This window comes from Rhinoderma darwinii, chromosome 2 (assembly GCF_050947455.1).
Source record: "Rhinoderma darwinii isolate aRhiDar2 chromosome 2, aRhiDar2.hap1, whole genome shotgun sequence".
In the NCBI taxonomy this organism is placed as follows: Eukaryota; Metazoa; Chordata; class Amphibia; order Anura; family Rhinodermatidae; genus Rhinoderma; species Rhinoderma darwinii.
In genome coordinates, this window is record NC_134688.1 from 195,841,839 (window position 1) to 195,857,850 (window position 16,012).

The 16,012-nt window shown below is 38.9% G+C and overlaps 1 protein-coding gene across 3 annotated transcripts in view; it reads left to right on the forward strand.

Annotated features, from left to right (window-relative positions):
- NPAS2 (neuronal PAS domain protein 2) overlaps positions 1 to 16,012 on the forward strand; it is a 188,365-nt gene that overhangs the window by 156,731 nt on the left and 15,622 nt on the right. For all 3 annotated transcript variants that reach the window (XM_075852679.1, XM_075852680.1, XM_075852681.1), the window contains exons 14-18: positions 5,513 to 5,616; positions 6,569 to 6,655; positions 9,677 to 9,820; positions 13,634 to 13,818; positions 14,513 to 14,596. In XM_075852679.1, the coding sequence (XP_075708794.1) occupies positions 5,513 to 5,616; positions 6,569 to 6,655; positions 9,677 to 9,820; positions 13,634 to 13,818; positions 14,513 to 14,596 (604 nt within the window). The remainder of the gene's footprint in view (positions 1 to 5,512; positions 5,617 to 6,568; positions 6,656 to 9,676; positions 9,821 to 13,633; positions 13,819 to 14,512; positions 14,597 to 16,012) is intronic.

Sequence of the window (16,012 nt, forward strand, 5' to 3'; positions counted from 1 at the left end):
TGCTTGTTTCAAAACCTTTCTGTCATCTAGCCAGAATTAACGTTTTCAGCAATTTGTTCTGTGGGATCGGACCAGATAGGCTAGCCTTTACTCCCCATTTGCATCAATGGGCCTTGGCCGATCTTCCTTGGACTATGTTTGGTAGGTATCAACCACTGCCTAGCGGAATCACACCCCACAATACCTGCTGTTTTGGAGATGCTTTGACCCAGTCATCTTGCCATCACAATTTGGCCCATGTAAAAAAAATGTGTCAAAGAAAGCCATCATTAGGCTTTAGAAAAAACAAAACAAACCTGTCGGAGATAGAAAAAACATTTGGAGTTGTCAAATTTAATAATTTGGTACGTTCTTAAAAAGAAAAATGCACTTGCAAGCTCAGGAACACCACAAGGTTTGGAAGACAGCACCAGACACCTAAAGTAGATAATCACAACATTCTTTACTCGGTAAAGGAAAAGTCTACAATCATAAATGTCAATACAGAGGGATTTTTTTAAGATGCAAACCACTGGTAACACTCAAGAACACAAAGGCCAGATTAAACTTTGCTAGAAAACATCTTTGGACAGATAAAACCAAGATGAATTTGTACCCAAATGATAGGAAGAGAACAGTATGCAGAAGGAAAGGAAGGGCTCATGATCGAAGGCATACCACACCATCTTTCAAACATGGCAGAGGCAGGATTATGGCATGACCCTGTATGACTGCAAATGAGACTGGGTCACTGGAGTTTATTGTTGATGTGACAGTGGATAGAAGGAGCAGGATGAATTTGCTCAGATTCAGTCAAATACTACTAATCTGATATAACTGCGCTTCACAGTTCGGATGCATAATAACCCAAAACAACACTCAAGCAACCCAAAAGCTTGTGAAGGCAAAGAAATTGAATATTCTTGACCTCAACCTGATTGCGCATGCTTTTTATTTACTATAGACAAAACTGAAGACAGAAAGACCCACAAATAAGCAGCAACCGAAGGAGGCTGCAGTAAACTTATGGAATAACATCTCAAGGAAGGAAACCCAGCATTTGGTGATGTCCATGAGTTCCAGACTTCAGGCAGTCATTGATTTCTAATTATTTAAGTTTGTCTATTTATTTTTGTGCCTGTGAAAATGGAGGAAATATGTAAAAAAAAATGTCTGTAATTCCTTAACAGTTCTTGCAATATTTTTGTTAAACTCCTTGAATTAAAGCTGAAAGTCTACACTTCAATCACATCTTCATTGCTTTATTTTAAATCCATTGTGGTCGTGTATAGGTGCAAAATTCTAAACTGAATTATTGTAATACTTGACCTGATTGATTATACACATTATATGGACAAATGTATTGGGACACACCTCTCAATAATTGAATTCAGGTGTTTCATTCAGTCCCATTGCCACATGTCTTTAAAATCCAGCACCTAGCCATGCAGTCTACCTATACAAACATTTGTGAAAGAATGAGTCTTTCTAAAGAGCTCAGTGAATTCCAGCGTGGTACTGTAATATAATACCACCATTGCAACAAGTCAGTTTGTGGAATTTCTTACTTCCTAGAAATTTTACGATCAACTGTCAATGGTATTATTGCAAATTGGAAGGGTTTAGGAACCCCAGCAACTCAGCCACAAAGTGGCAGACCAAGTAAAGTTACGGAGCAGGGTCACCAAGTGCTGAGGTGTATAGTGCATAAAAGTTGTCAACGCTCTGCAGATAGAATAACTGTAGAGTTCCAAACCTCCTCTGGCATTAACATTTGCACAAAAACAGTGTCCTGGGCTCTTACTGACATGGGTTTCCATGGCCAAGTAGCTGCATGCAAGCCTTTCATCGCCAAGCTTCAGATGGCATGGTGTAAAGCATGCTGCCACTGGACTCTTGAGCAGTGGAACCATGTTCTGTGTAGTGACAAATCACGCTTCTCTATTTGGCAGCCTGATGGACGAGTCTGGGTTTGGCAAATGCCAGGAGAATAATACAGGCCTGACTGCATTGTGCCAGCCACTATTTTTGCATATTTGTCAGATTTAAATGTTTCAGATCATCAAACTACTTTTAATATTAGACAAAGATAACACCATTAAATACAAAATTCAGTTTTTAAATTAAGTTTTTAATTATTGTTAAAAAATGAATTGCCCCCTTTGCTACTAAATCAACCAGTTAACCAAATTCAGTTGACAATTCGGTTTAATTTCACTAGCATTATTACTACCAGACCTTTTGAATCTAAGCATCACTTTAATAGAAACTGTCTGTCAATGTGAAGCAGGCTAGAAGGGCTTCAAAAAGCAGCACATGATGCCACGTTCTAAAGAGATTCAAATACAGATGTGAAACAAAGTCATTGAAATCAATTCATTGTAAGGGTTATAAAATTATTGCTAAGGCTCTGGCACTCCAGCGAACCACAGTGAGAGCCATTATCCACGAAGAGAGAAAATGTGGAACAGTAGTGAACCTTCACAGGTCAACTCAGCACAATCCAACATGACACTGAGGGATACCCTGGCCATCCATTGGGCACTTTGTGGCATGCTCCGTGAGCATGTCAAAGAAGAGAGAATTACTGCTTGTTGCACTTAGAATGAAAACCGGGATAGGCTATACAACAGGGCCTTAAAAAGGGAAACCTCCAGACATCTAAAGATAAATACTGGTTATAACTTACCTGTGAAAAAAAGTGTCTGTGGAGGCAAAGCATTTGATTATTCCCTTTAAAAAGGCACTGCCAATATTTTGCATCGAAGACTAATTCAGCAGGTCACAAAAGAACCCAGATGAACATCTAAAGCACTTCAGGCGTCACTTGCCTCAGTTAAGGTCAATATGCACAATTCAACAATAAGAAAGACACTGGGCAAAAATGGCATCAATGGGAGAGTTGCAAGGTGCAAACCACTTCTGACCAGAAAGAATCATCTAGCATTTTCTAAAAATCATCTAGATAACCCCCGAGACTTTTGGTATAATATTCTGTAGACAAGAGTTTCCCAACCTTTTCAGGGAGAGGCACCCCTGGGGGAAAAAAAATTCCTCAGGGCACCCCTACCAAAAATTGTTTACAAAGAAAAAAAAAAACGGCTAAAAACAAGCACTACATTCTTAGGGTATGTTCACTTTTTGTAAGGAATTTTAAGGCAGTTTTTGATTTTACAGCGTTGTTTTGAAGCTTTTTTCCTATTTTTTGGTCAAGTTTTTTTTAAGCCGTTGGAGTTAATGCAAAAATTGCAGGCAAAAGAGCATTCCAAACGAGCGCCACAGGTTTTTTCTGCCTCCTATTGATTTCAATGGGAGGTCAGAGGCTTAAACCGCTCGAAGTCCATCAGTAAAATGACCATCAGCTCCCACTCACAGTAAAATGACCATCAGCCCCCTACTCACAATATAATGACCATCAGCCCCCCACTCACAGTAAAATTACCATCACTCCCCCAGTAAAGTCACCATCAGCCACCCCAGTAAAGTGACCATCACAGACAGAAGTTAGGACACTATAACTCTGCTACAATCACATCATAGAGATGTGATTGTAACGGCACAAAAATGTGCTTACATCTGGAGAAGGAATAAATACCTACGCCGCCCAGGACCGCAGCATTAATGGCTCCTCTCCATCTGTCAGGCTCTTCTGGCAGGAAGTGGTGGGCAGTACTTGTAGCAAACTTGCGTGCGTCACGTCTGCTATAAGCTTAGTTGAAGAAGTGTTGGGGCGGAGCTTGTAGCAGAAGTGCGTGGGTCACGTCTGCTACAAGCAAGGGCTTTTTTTTTATGGCAATGGATGAGCGGAGTTTCACTGCACCCCCGTATAGTTCTCACAGCACCACACGGTGTCCTGGCAGCACGGTTGGGAACCACTGTTGTAGACTGAGAAATCATAGGTCGAATTTTTTGAATCTCGTTACATCTATAATCGCATTCCACCATAAGAACATCATATCAACAGTCAAACGTGGTTGTAGTGTGATGGTCTGGGGGTGCTTTGTTCTGCAGTACCTGGACAACTTGTAATATTTGCTAAAACCATGAATTCTGCTTTCTATCAGAAAATCCCGAAGGAGAATATCCGCCCGCCAGTTCGTGACCCAAAACTTAAGCTTCTTAGTTATGCAGCAGGACAATGATCAGAAGCACACAAGCAAGTCCACCTCTGAATGGCTCAAAAGAAACAAAATTAAAGTTCTGGAGTTGCTGAGTCAAAGTCCTGACTTGTATCCCATTGAGATGCCAAAAATCGGCAGTTTATGCTCGAAAATTAAGCCGAATGAAAACAATTCTGCAAAGAAGAGTGGGCCAGAACTCCTCTACAGTGATGTAAAAGACTCATTGCAAATCATCACAAAGATTTGACTGCAGTTGTTGCTGCCAAGGGTGGCATAAGCGGTTATTGGGTTTAGAAAGCAAATATTTTTTTACATGGGTGATATAGGTTTTGAATACATGTTTATCCTCAATAAATGAAATGATCATTTCAAAGCTGCATTTTATGTTTACTCATGTTGTTTTTATCAATAATAGACTTAAAGGGGTTATCTTACTTCTTTAAAGGCAACTTTAGCATGTAGACCAGTAAGACAACCATTTTTAGTCTAAACACGACATTGTCATATTATGCTATAGTACATGATGAGGCAATACAATTTTCACTACTATTAAAACATTGTATACTGCATTGGCTATTGCATTGAAGCTTCCAGCAGTACTAAGGGCAACATGTGTAGCCTCAGCCTAAATGCTAATGGTTTCACAATTTGAAGGACTCTGCCACTCTGCTGGTATCATGTCTAGTATTAAGAGAGAATAGGTCAATAACATTATGCATTGTGACTGTCCCTCAGGGCACCACAGCTGTCTGCAGCCCCAAAGCCACACATGTAACCCCACTTGTAGCTTAAGCCATTGGCCTCAGCCAGCTTAATCAGACACATTTAACAAGAAATGAATATGACTCTAAGGGTATGTGCACACACACTAATTACGTCCGTAATTGACGGACGTATTTCGGCCACAAGTACCGGACCGAACACAGTGCAGGGAGCCGGGCTCCTAGAATCATACTTATGTACGATGTTAGGAGTCCCTGCCTCGCTGCAGGACAACTGTCCCGTACTGTAATCATGTTTTCAGTACGGGACAGTTGTCCTTCAGCGAGGCAGGGACTCCTAGCATCGTACATAAGTATAATGCTAGGAGCCCGGCTCCCTGCACTGTGTTCGGTCCGGTACTTGCGGCCGAAATACGTCCATCAATTACGGACGTAATTAGTGTGTGTGCACATACCCTTACACACCAGTCAAGAATAGACTAATGCTGTGTTTGCACGTCGCAGTCAATTTGTGCTTTTTCTGCCATGATTACAGAAAGTCTCTGCAAAACCGCAACATTTTGCAGCGATTCTAAGAAAATTGCGGTAAAAAAAAGCAAGTTGATAGTCACATGTAAACACAATCTCATACGAAATGCATATCTTTAAATTAAACAGTTAAACTACTTGTAATCCAATCTATTTTAACAGCTACACCTTCAAAGCAGACCACAGATGCTAAGTCATTTGCAAGATTTTCTAGTATGCAGCATGACGTTCCACCTCAAAGAATGCACCAGTTCCCCCCAGTCCAGGTATGAATCTGTAATGTTTCATTAAGATTAAATAAAATTAAGATTCGGGAATGCTTGTGGTGCAGACACTAAACGTATCTATAGGGCCCTATTACCCAATGGATGCCAAAAGAGTGTCCTTTTTTATTTTTTTTACTGTATAGAAAACAGTAGTTTGCTGCGCTTTCCTACACAGAGGCACACTGCCCAAAAATGTTCAATCGTGCCTATAATTGGCATATTCCATTGTATGCCCATGTAATGGTATACATTGGACAAAGGCTAAAACAAGATGTGATCAGAGCCCTAAAGAATAACTCCAGTAATTGCATAACTTTACATTGATGTAACCACTATAAAATGTCATCAATGATTGGGCTTGAAAATTGTAAAATGCAATTGACAATTGAAATTTGTGTAGAAAATTAGAACCAGTTGACACGTCTTGTTGTGAGATAAGGGCCACTTGCACATACAATTTATAAACCATATTGTAACAGCAAATAAACACTGTTATAGAAATTTTTTCTATATTTGTGAGTTTTCCTTTTGTCAAAATGATCTTCTGATTTTTCAGATAGATATGAGATCAAATCAGTGAAGTCTGTGATCTTAAACCTCCACTAATTTCAAGGATTACTGAAAATCGAATGCAAAATTGTAACTAAAGGGCCTTTCAAGTCAATGTAAATTTGCTTAGAATGTAGGGTATGCATTGCCAGAACAGCAGAGTTCTTCTGTTATCTACAAGCATCCTAAGGAATATTTACAAATATGCGTTAGTGTGAATTGACCTTATAGCTGTAATGTTTGAAAAAATATTTTAAAAAGTAAGGCAAAAAAACTTCACTGTAATGTTAGCATTTTTAGGTATAGTTTCTAATGTGTCCTAACTTTTAGGCCTTATAACACAGCTAAACTCCAATGGCACTAAGTTTTGTTCATAAAGATGCAGTTTATTATTTTTTTTTAGGCCTCTGTACCAGCTCAGCAGTGTGATATTCAACAACAGTTGGTACAAGAAAATTCACTGCAGAATGAGCCAAGTCCAATATCCCAGGTAGGTGACTTCTGCTGGAGGACCACTATAAGTTGTAGCTTTCTGTGTTTTCTGTGCTTTCTGTGTTTTCACTTATAAATGCACTTCATCTGAAGCACTCTTAGGCTCTGTTCACACTGTATTTGAGCCCTACGTTTGGTGAATACACTGGGAAGATCTCCGGATGTGTATGCCAAACATATCCATAGTCCAAGAAAGACAAGGATGTGCTGCCTTGTCTCTCTTGGATTATTCAGCAAGGGACTTTTTGAATCAAGTCCTGTAAGGCTGGCACCTGTCTATATTTTTTTTTACAAATCCGTTGCTGTAGTTCTTTTTGAGTTAAACATATCCCTAGGACTTCATTAATTCGACCTAGGCCAAAAGAGTGTCCTTTTGACCTCTGTCAGGCTGGTATACAGTACATCCGTATACATTTATTTTTTGCTGTTTAGAAAAGCGTAGCCTTTTACGCTTTTCTATTCAGAGGATCCCATAAAAAGAAACTGACTTTTTTTTAACATGGAAGCCCATGGGCGACATATGTCACTGTATGTCTATACAGTGGCATGCATCAAAACCTTCTGTCGGAGGTATACTTCTGGATATAGAAAATACTAAAAATTGGTCATATCGGCGCTCTGGACAAGACTCTTTGTCGGTAACAGGCAAAACAGTGGATGGACAGAAAAGATAAAGTAGAGCACTCGATACAAAATAAAATGTAATCCGATTAAAACACGTCGGGATAGATTATAGACCAATACGGATGACGGAACCTAACTATTCAGGAAATACTTTTACATATTTAAATTAAAAAATAGTGTAGTACCGTGTTAGCCAGAGACAATATGAAATGTTAAATACTTTTGTGTCAAAAAAGACAAAAATATAATAGGTATGATACCTTTATTGGCTAACCATAAAAGTTCTATATGCAAGCTTTCAGAGCACAGAGGCCCCTTCTTCAGGCAGTTTACAAATGAATGACTTAGAAAAAAGCACAACATTTAGATGTTACACAAAGACAATTAGTACATGAAGTGATATATCATTAAGATAAGCCGGGGCAATAAAACTGAGGTTATAGGGGTGATGACTTAGGAGTATCACTTCATGTACTAATTGTCTTTGTGTAACATCTAAATGTTGTGCTTTTTTCTAAGTCATTCATTTGTAAACTGCCTGAAGAAGGGGCCTCTGTGCTCTGAAAGCTTGCATATAGAACTTTTATGGTTAGCCAATAAAGGTATCATACCTATTATATTTTTGTCTTTTTTGACACAAAAGTATTTAACATTTCACATATTTAAATTGAAAGACAAGGTTTGATACAATGACAATGAAGAAGTAAACGTTTCTATAAAACATTGTTGATTTTAAATGTGTATTAGTGTGAATACCCAGAAAAGTCACAGTAAAAACAACCATGTGAGGATAGGGTAGAGTAAGTTCGGGTATAAGACGTCCCTAAGTTAATCAATAAGTAAAGAAGAAAAATAATATGATCCCTGACCGTGATAATTCAAAGGGTAAAAAATAAAATCTTCTATATTCCCCTTCATGATTTTCCTGGAGGTATCCATTAGACAATGTAAACGATAGCTTTGGGTAAAGGGGCAGGGCTTTAGCTGCTTTATCACTACTACGCTTGCAGACTAACCGATAAGCAAGTGGTTTAGCGTTCCTTGAATAGGAAAAGTGTAGGGGCAGTATATGGAATATTTTATCTATGTGTGCCCACATAATGGGGGAGATTTACAAAGCAAAATTTGCCAGAATTCTGTCTCAATTTGCGCCATAAAGATGCCGTACATGTGTGCCAAATTTATCATGTGTTTTAGACGCATTTTACACTTCACTTGACATTTTTTTAAAATGTCAAAAAAAAAGGGTGACATCTAAGAGGAGCAATAAAAGGTGCCAGATTTTTTAATGAAGTGCAAAGTAAACCAGCTATGAGGTGGCGTATGGAATAGAAAAGTGTCTAACATGTCTACTAAGATGCGCCAAATGTTTGATTAATTACTGCCTTTCTGGTTTAGTTTTATCTACTCAAATTTTTAAACCATATTAACTAATATCTCCAACTGTCTTTATGTAAACAAAGGTCGTGGATCTTAAAAGTTGTTGTCCCATGAAAATAATTTATCACCTATCCACAGGCTAGGTGATAAATGTATGATATCTGTGGGTCCAATCGCTGGGGCCCCCAGCGATCACGTAAACTTGAGTCTCGTGTTCCCCGTTTTAATTAAACTGTGGATATGTGTGCGCACTACTGCTCAATTCCTTCTCTATGGCAATGACAGACATATCTCAGCTACTTTCGGCAGTCCCATAGAGAATAATTGGAGCGTTAGTGCGCACACTGTCCACTGCTTCATTCAAACGATGGACATGGACCCACGTTCTAGTGATCTCTGTGGGTCCCAGTGGTCAGACCCGTAGCGATCATATATAGGATAGGTAATAAATTATTTTTGTGGGACAACCCCTTTAGTGTGGTAGCAAAATGGGGGAGATTTATCAAAACTAGTGAAAATGGAAAATGGAGGAGTTGCCCAAAGAAACCAATCAGATTCCATCCCTCATTTTCCAGAAACCTTTTGGAAAATGAAAGCTGAAATCTGATTGGTTGCTGTTGGCAACTATTCCACTTTCACCTGTTTTGATACATCTGCCCCATACATATGTGACCACCCTTACCTTGCATTTAGTTGAAGTTCTCATGAAACAAATTTAATACAATATCGCTACATGCTAGCAAAACCCTAGACAGGCTGTCATTCACATCACAACCACTGGGTGGCCACGCATAGACGCAAATAGCATAGACATCTCGTAACAGGGTATTGCAAAATCATGTTGTTTTTTCTAAACCATACATCTCACACATCACACCACACCACACATTTCAGAATATGTGTAAAGAAGGACCCATCTCTATCTCTATGTGAAAACAGACTAGAAATTTGGTCTCATGTTCTGTATAATAGCTAACCTCACACATTAAATAAAACTTTTGCTTTACATTATTAGTTTTCTGCACATGGCATGTTCCAAACCATAAAAAACCAGCTGGAACAGAGGAGATTGAATATCCAGGCCAACATACGGTGGCAGCAGGAAGAGCTACAAAAGATCCAGGAGCAGCTCAGTATGGTTCAGGAACCTAATTTGCAGGTTAGTCCCATCACACTCCACCAGTCTGTGAATATTTTCGCAAAGTATTTTTTTAATCAAGCCTAATAATAGAAGCAGTTTATAGTAATAGACTATTATTTTTCTGGGTCTGCAGTATACAGTTTTTACCACATTACTGGTGGAGCACCAATTGTTCACCAAGCAGAGAGTTCTCCTGGCTTACCATTATCCTCTTAAGGACCAGCCTATTTTCGTCCAAATGTTTTTTTTTTGTTTTTTCATCGGCGCATTTTTTATATTCCTGTTGATGTAGCTGTAGAATGGCTTGTTTTTATGGGGGACAACTGATTCGGGTACATATAATTTATTGTTTACATTTTTTTTGGTGTGGAAAAATTCAGCAATTCCATCATTGTTTTTGGGGATTTTTTGTATTCTGTTTACCATACGGTATAAATAGTACGTTAACTTTATTCTACTGCCGTTGCTATTACCAATACCAATTTTATGTTTTACTACTTTTACCAAATAAAAGCATGCTTTTTGGCAAAAAGTATATTTGTGTTGCTTATTTCGAGAGGATAAGTCATTAGTTTAGGTCATCAGCATATAATTGTGGGGGTCCGACATCCGGACCCTGCGCTAATCAGCTGTTGTGTCTGCCTTTCGTCAGTGCTGCAAGCAGATGGCTCTGGTCACATTATGGCGGCTGTGCTGGATTACTGCAGCTCTGCTACTATTGATTTGAGTACTGGGTTGGCGGCAAGTAAAGGGTTGAACGGCCGGGATCAGAGGCCATGATTACCAGGTTAGGAGACATAATAGTACATCAATTTGCGGGCAGGGTTTAGTAAAGTAATAAATGTTTCCCTCCAAGGATGTATCTTTATGTCCTTGCAGAGAGGCACTTCAGTAGTCAAGGATTTGGGGTGCACTCACTATTTAAGATGTGTAATCCCTGTGTTTTATAGGTTGTTATTTTTTTTAAATTTCCAGCTTAAAAACTGATTTTTGGTTTCTCCTTTTCTGGTGATTTGATGTAGATATATGCATGTAAACATATGCCTAAGTTAGAATGTATGACTTCCTGAACGTTTATATTTAGGATTTGTGGTGTGTCTAGTTTTCTGCTTGGGTCATAATTGTATCCACAAGTATAAATATTTTTTGATTTTTTATGAAAAATTACACTTCAATAAAAATTTGCATGAAGGTGCCTTTATGTATAATGTGCTGAGTGGCATTTTAACACTGTGCCGGTTTTCTACTCTTTCCCGGCTACCAGAGGTGCAAAATGTTAAATAAAGGAAAAAAAATAAAATATAGCAGTGAAAAGGTTAAATGGGTTTTCCCATCTTGGACAATTATCGCATATCCACAGGATATGCCCTAAAAGTGTTATAGTTGCGGGTCCCACCTCTGGGACCCCCACCTATGTTTTGAAAGGGGCCCCTTAAGCCCTGCTCTTGCTTGTTTGGCTCTCGCTGCCTCCCGGCCACTTCCTGGCTACATAGGTGTTTGGGAGTTATGGAAACAGACGAGCTCACTGAGCTATGCTGTTTCCGTAACACCCATAGAAGTGAATGGGAGTTCCAGAAACTGCATAGCACTGCGAGCTATGCTGTTTCCGTTGCTACAGCGTTCCGGAAACAGCGTAGCACGCTGTGCTACACTGTTTCAGTAACTCCAATGCACTTCTATGGAAGTTATGGAAACAGCGTAGCTCAGTGAGCCCTCGGCACTCGTAACTCCCGACCACCTACGTAGCCAGGAATTGGGCAGGCAGCGGAGCCGAATAAGCTAGGTAAGTAAGTAAGGGGTTTATGGGGCCCCGTTCTAGAGATAGGTGCGGGTCCCAGAGGTGGGACCCGCATCTATTGGACTTTTATGGCATATCCTGTGGATATGCTATAAATGTCCAAGATGGGAAAACCCTTTTAAAGCATTTTAATGGTGTTTTTTAGATGCATATTTTTAGTAGCATTTGTGCATTTGTGTAATTCTTTACAAGTGTTTTTCCAGGCTATTTAAAGTTCTGTAAGGCTGAGTTCACACCGGCTGATACACAGCGTAAATGCACGCAGCGTATCCGCCCTGTGCGCTGCAGGGAATTCAGACACCCATAGAGTAAAGTGTACATAACATTTATGATTACAGTATATTCAGCAATTTTGTTCTAAATAAAACATTAATCTTTAGCTTTTTCTGCCAGATGGTTTATCAGCCTCAGATTGTTTCTGTGAGCCATAGCAATGTACAACAGCAAATATATCTGAGGTCTGCAATGATACCTCAGCCACATCACCATATGTCTACTTCAGCACCATGGCAGATGCCAAAAACTAAAAATTGCAAACCAGCGTCTAATGCCACCTGCTTCAATGCTGAGGGATGGCAATGTCATATCCTGCAAGGTGGCACATCACTTCTAGACATTTCTAGGAACACTAATCAGTAGCTTGTGGTTTTTCCTTTCTCAGAATTTTGTTGTGGCTTTTTTAAGCAATTTTATTTTTACAAAGTATTTTAATTTTATATCTAAAGCTGACAAAAATTTTAAAAAATAAATAATACTCTTTCACGTTCAACTATTGTGTTCCCTCGTTGACCTTTTATTAGGAAATAAAATTGGTGATATAGTTAGTGCATAATGTGCAGAAAATGTGACTTTAGAAGCCATATATACTGTAAAAAGTGTTCTTACGGTTATATAGGAAAAACAACAACTTCAGAATTAAGATACATGCAAAATATCTTAATATTTATGGTATACTAATTTCTATATATGCTTTTTAACATCCTCCTAGATGTGTTCCACGATGTAACTCCGAGGTCTTAGTATTTAAAGGGGTATTACAGTTTCAAAAAATACATTTTATGCTTTGTAAAATAAAAAAAGTTATACATTTTCCAATATGCTTCCTGTATCAATTCCTCATATTTGTCCAGATATCTACTTGTTGTCATTCAATAAGAACCTTCATTGTTTACTTACAAAGGATAATATTCTGTCCTGATCATGTATTGATCCCACAGGCACAGTATGTTTATCAGAACTGTGTCATGTAAAGAGCCGTACACCTGTTTGTCCATCACATGACCAGGACAGATTTTTATCCACTGTAATAAAACGAATAGGCCATGTTCACACGTTATGCATTCTGTTAGGATTTAGCACGGATTCCGCACCTAAATCATGACAAAATCTGCTAGCATTCTTATATTTTATGCCCCATGTTCTGGAAAATATCTGGGCGGAACACGCAGTGGATTACAAAATACACAGCATTTCTATTAATGCCACAGATTTTGCACTAAAAAGTTGTGATTAGCTCCATTGAATTACAATAGAGTGGATCCGCAGAAGAAAGCCGAGTTTCAACTGCAGATTTTTGCGCAAATTATCTTCAAAATCCAGAAACTGTGGGTCCATCTTCAGAATCTTTGGCTAGACATACATGTTCCTTGAAGTGCTGCCGTAGGGGAAAGTCGTATCTCATGACTGGCCTAGCATGTAATACATGGATGGACCGGTTTTGCAAGAGCGATAGCCATCCTTTGTTAGCAGCTCTCTACTCTACCAATAGAAGTGGGTCCTGAGATATGTTTAATGCGTAATTTCTGCTGTGAACAGGAATTGAACACGCTGCTCCGATTACAGCTGATCACTAGGGGTTTCTGCAGTGTGACACCCTGTGATCAGCTTATTGCTGAGGGAGCTCCTAGCAAAGAGGGAACTGTTCAAAGAGAGCAACCCCTTTGACATTTGCAAAACGAAAAAGACCTTACATTGTCTGATTGTTTGTAATGTGCTGTTATGATTTTACAATATTGAATGTTTTTTATGGACAGAAACCATTGAGAAGCATGTCAGGAATATCAAGCAGTGGCCACTCAGACAGCAGAAACCGTACCTCTCAACTTAACTCTCCCACAGCATTGTCACAGAATATAAATACAGTGCCCTCTGCTGGTGCGCAGCAGGATAACAGCCAGCATCACAGAGCTCCAGATTTCAGTCATGACAGACAACTTAGGTGAGAATATTCATATACCAATCCTTTTTTATTATTATTATTAATAATAATAATAATATTATACAATATTTGGTATATTTATTATACTTCATTCTGGAATATTTTCTCTGGTTCAAAATGTTTTTTTGGGATAATCTGTTAAAATAAATCCTGCACACGTTGTAGTCAACTCAAGGCTAGTGAGTCTGCAGCCGTGGTTTTGTTATTTAAAATTATAGCTAGAAAATACTATAAAATATGAGCGTGCGCTTCAGGGTAACTGTCAAATGGTGCTGTACGAAAAGCCCCCATAGGGTCAAGTGCTCAATAAGTTTTGCACAATCCTCTGTATCCACTTCCATGCATCTCTTAGCAGAGCAAGCATCTGCTTGATTGGGGGAGATCATAATGTTGCATTGATGCATCCTACAGAACCCGTCTTTATCTTTGTATACAGGGTATAATTACCAGTCCCCTTTAATTACTCTGAAAATTATAGTTGCAGAATAATTGTAAAGTTAAAAAAAAAACTCAACTATTTCATATCTGACTTAGTTGATATTTATATTGAAGCCAATAAAACTAATACTGAACACAAAGGTTTTGAATCGCTGACCATAGTTCTGCATATTACAAAGCTTTTATGTTAATGGAAGTTTGTGATGCTTAAATCTAACAAGTAAGTTGATATGTCGATTTTATTCCTAATATTTAGGATACTCCTCAGTCAACCTATCCAGCCAATGATGCCAAGCTCATGTAGCACAAGAAGATCATCAGATAGTGGACATCAGTCAAAGTATGTGACAATGTGACAAGAGTGAAGAAACTTTAGGACAGTCTGACTCAAGCGGGGTCGAAACGTAGCTTTTGCTTATGTATATCTGGGATGTGTTAATAAACACCATTACTATTTTGCCACATGGGTTCTGTCCTCAAGTTTCTTCACTATTTAAAGAATATACGGTTGGGATTTCTGGATGTGGAATTTGCATCCCTTTTACCTCTGAGTGGGAAGTTCCTGATGCTGTTAGTGCTGTACTTATCTTTTTCTACAATGTGACAAGAGTGGTCATTAATATAGGAAAAAACTATTAGATTTTTTTTGTTTTATAACACATTAAGGAGCACTTGCCACTTTTCTGTTTTAAAGGGAATGTGTCGCTAGAAATGTTTTTGTTTTTTTTAGTTAAACAGTTAGTGTATACATGATTAGACATTGTTATAATTTTCTTAATTTTTTTCACAAGTCAGGAAATATTATAAATTAGATTCAAATTTATAACATTTCCCTGTGCTGGTCACTAGAGGGAGCAATTCCCAAAATTGCAGCATTGGCATGTGGTAAAGCAAACACATTGCTTTATGCTGCAAATTTGGTGTAAAAACACACGCTCTAGTGAGCTCACAGAATCCCCCCTCCCTTATCCTGGCTAGTGCCAGGAGAAAGGAGGGGATTGAATATTTAAGCCTCCTACACTGTGTGCCGCCATTTTTTGAGCGAATACACAGAGTAGTAGGCTTAGATACAGTGGTTATAACACAAAACATACATAAACATGACTTACCTGCTCCTGCCGCCGCCTCTCCCTCCGGTCCGTCTGCTCCCTCCGCTTGCTTCTGAACACATGCCCGGAAGCCGCAACCGGAAGTAGTCATCTTACTGTCCGGCCGCGGCTTCCGGTCAACAAGAAAATGGCGCTCGTCCGAAGATTTTCCATTTGGACTGTGTGGGAGCGGCGCATGTGCCGTTCCCACACAGACGGCGTACAGCATAGTGAATGGAACGGCTCCCGTTCGCATTCTTTATGGGGCTGTATGTGCCGTATTCCATGTCTGTATGCGTCGTTAATCGACACATACAGAGATGAAAAAAAAAATGCCAGCCCCCATAGAGAAGAAAAAGTTTAAAAAAAAAAAAGTAAAACACAAACACACAAATAAATAAACTTTTTTTTAATAAATCACTAAAAGCAAATGAATCTAAAAAATGTTTTTTTCGCGACACCCTTCCTTTAAGCATATTACAAAAACTATGCATTTTTAACAAGCGTTGTCATTTATATAACGCTAAATTATTGAGGATAAACCATTTTGATTTTGCATAAAAGAATGAATGGGTGTATTAGGGCATGGCCCCACGTGGCGTATTTGTTCCGCAACTGTCCGCATCAATGCCGCACAGAATCTGCCTTCCAGATTCTGTTGCAGATCT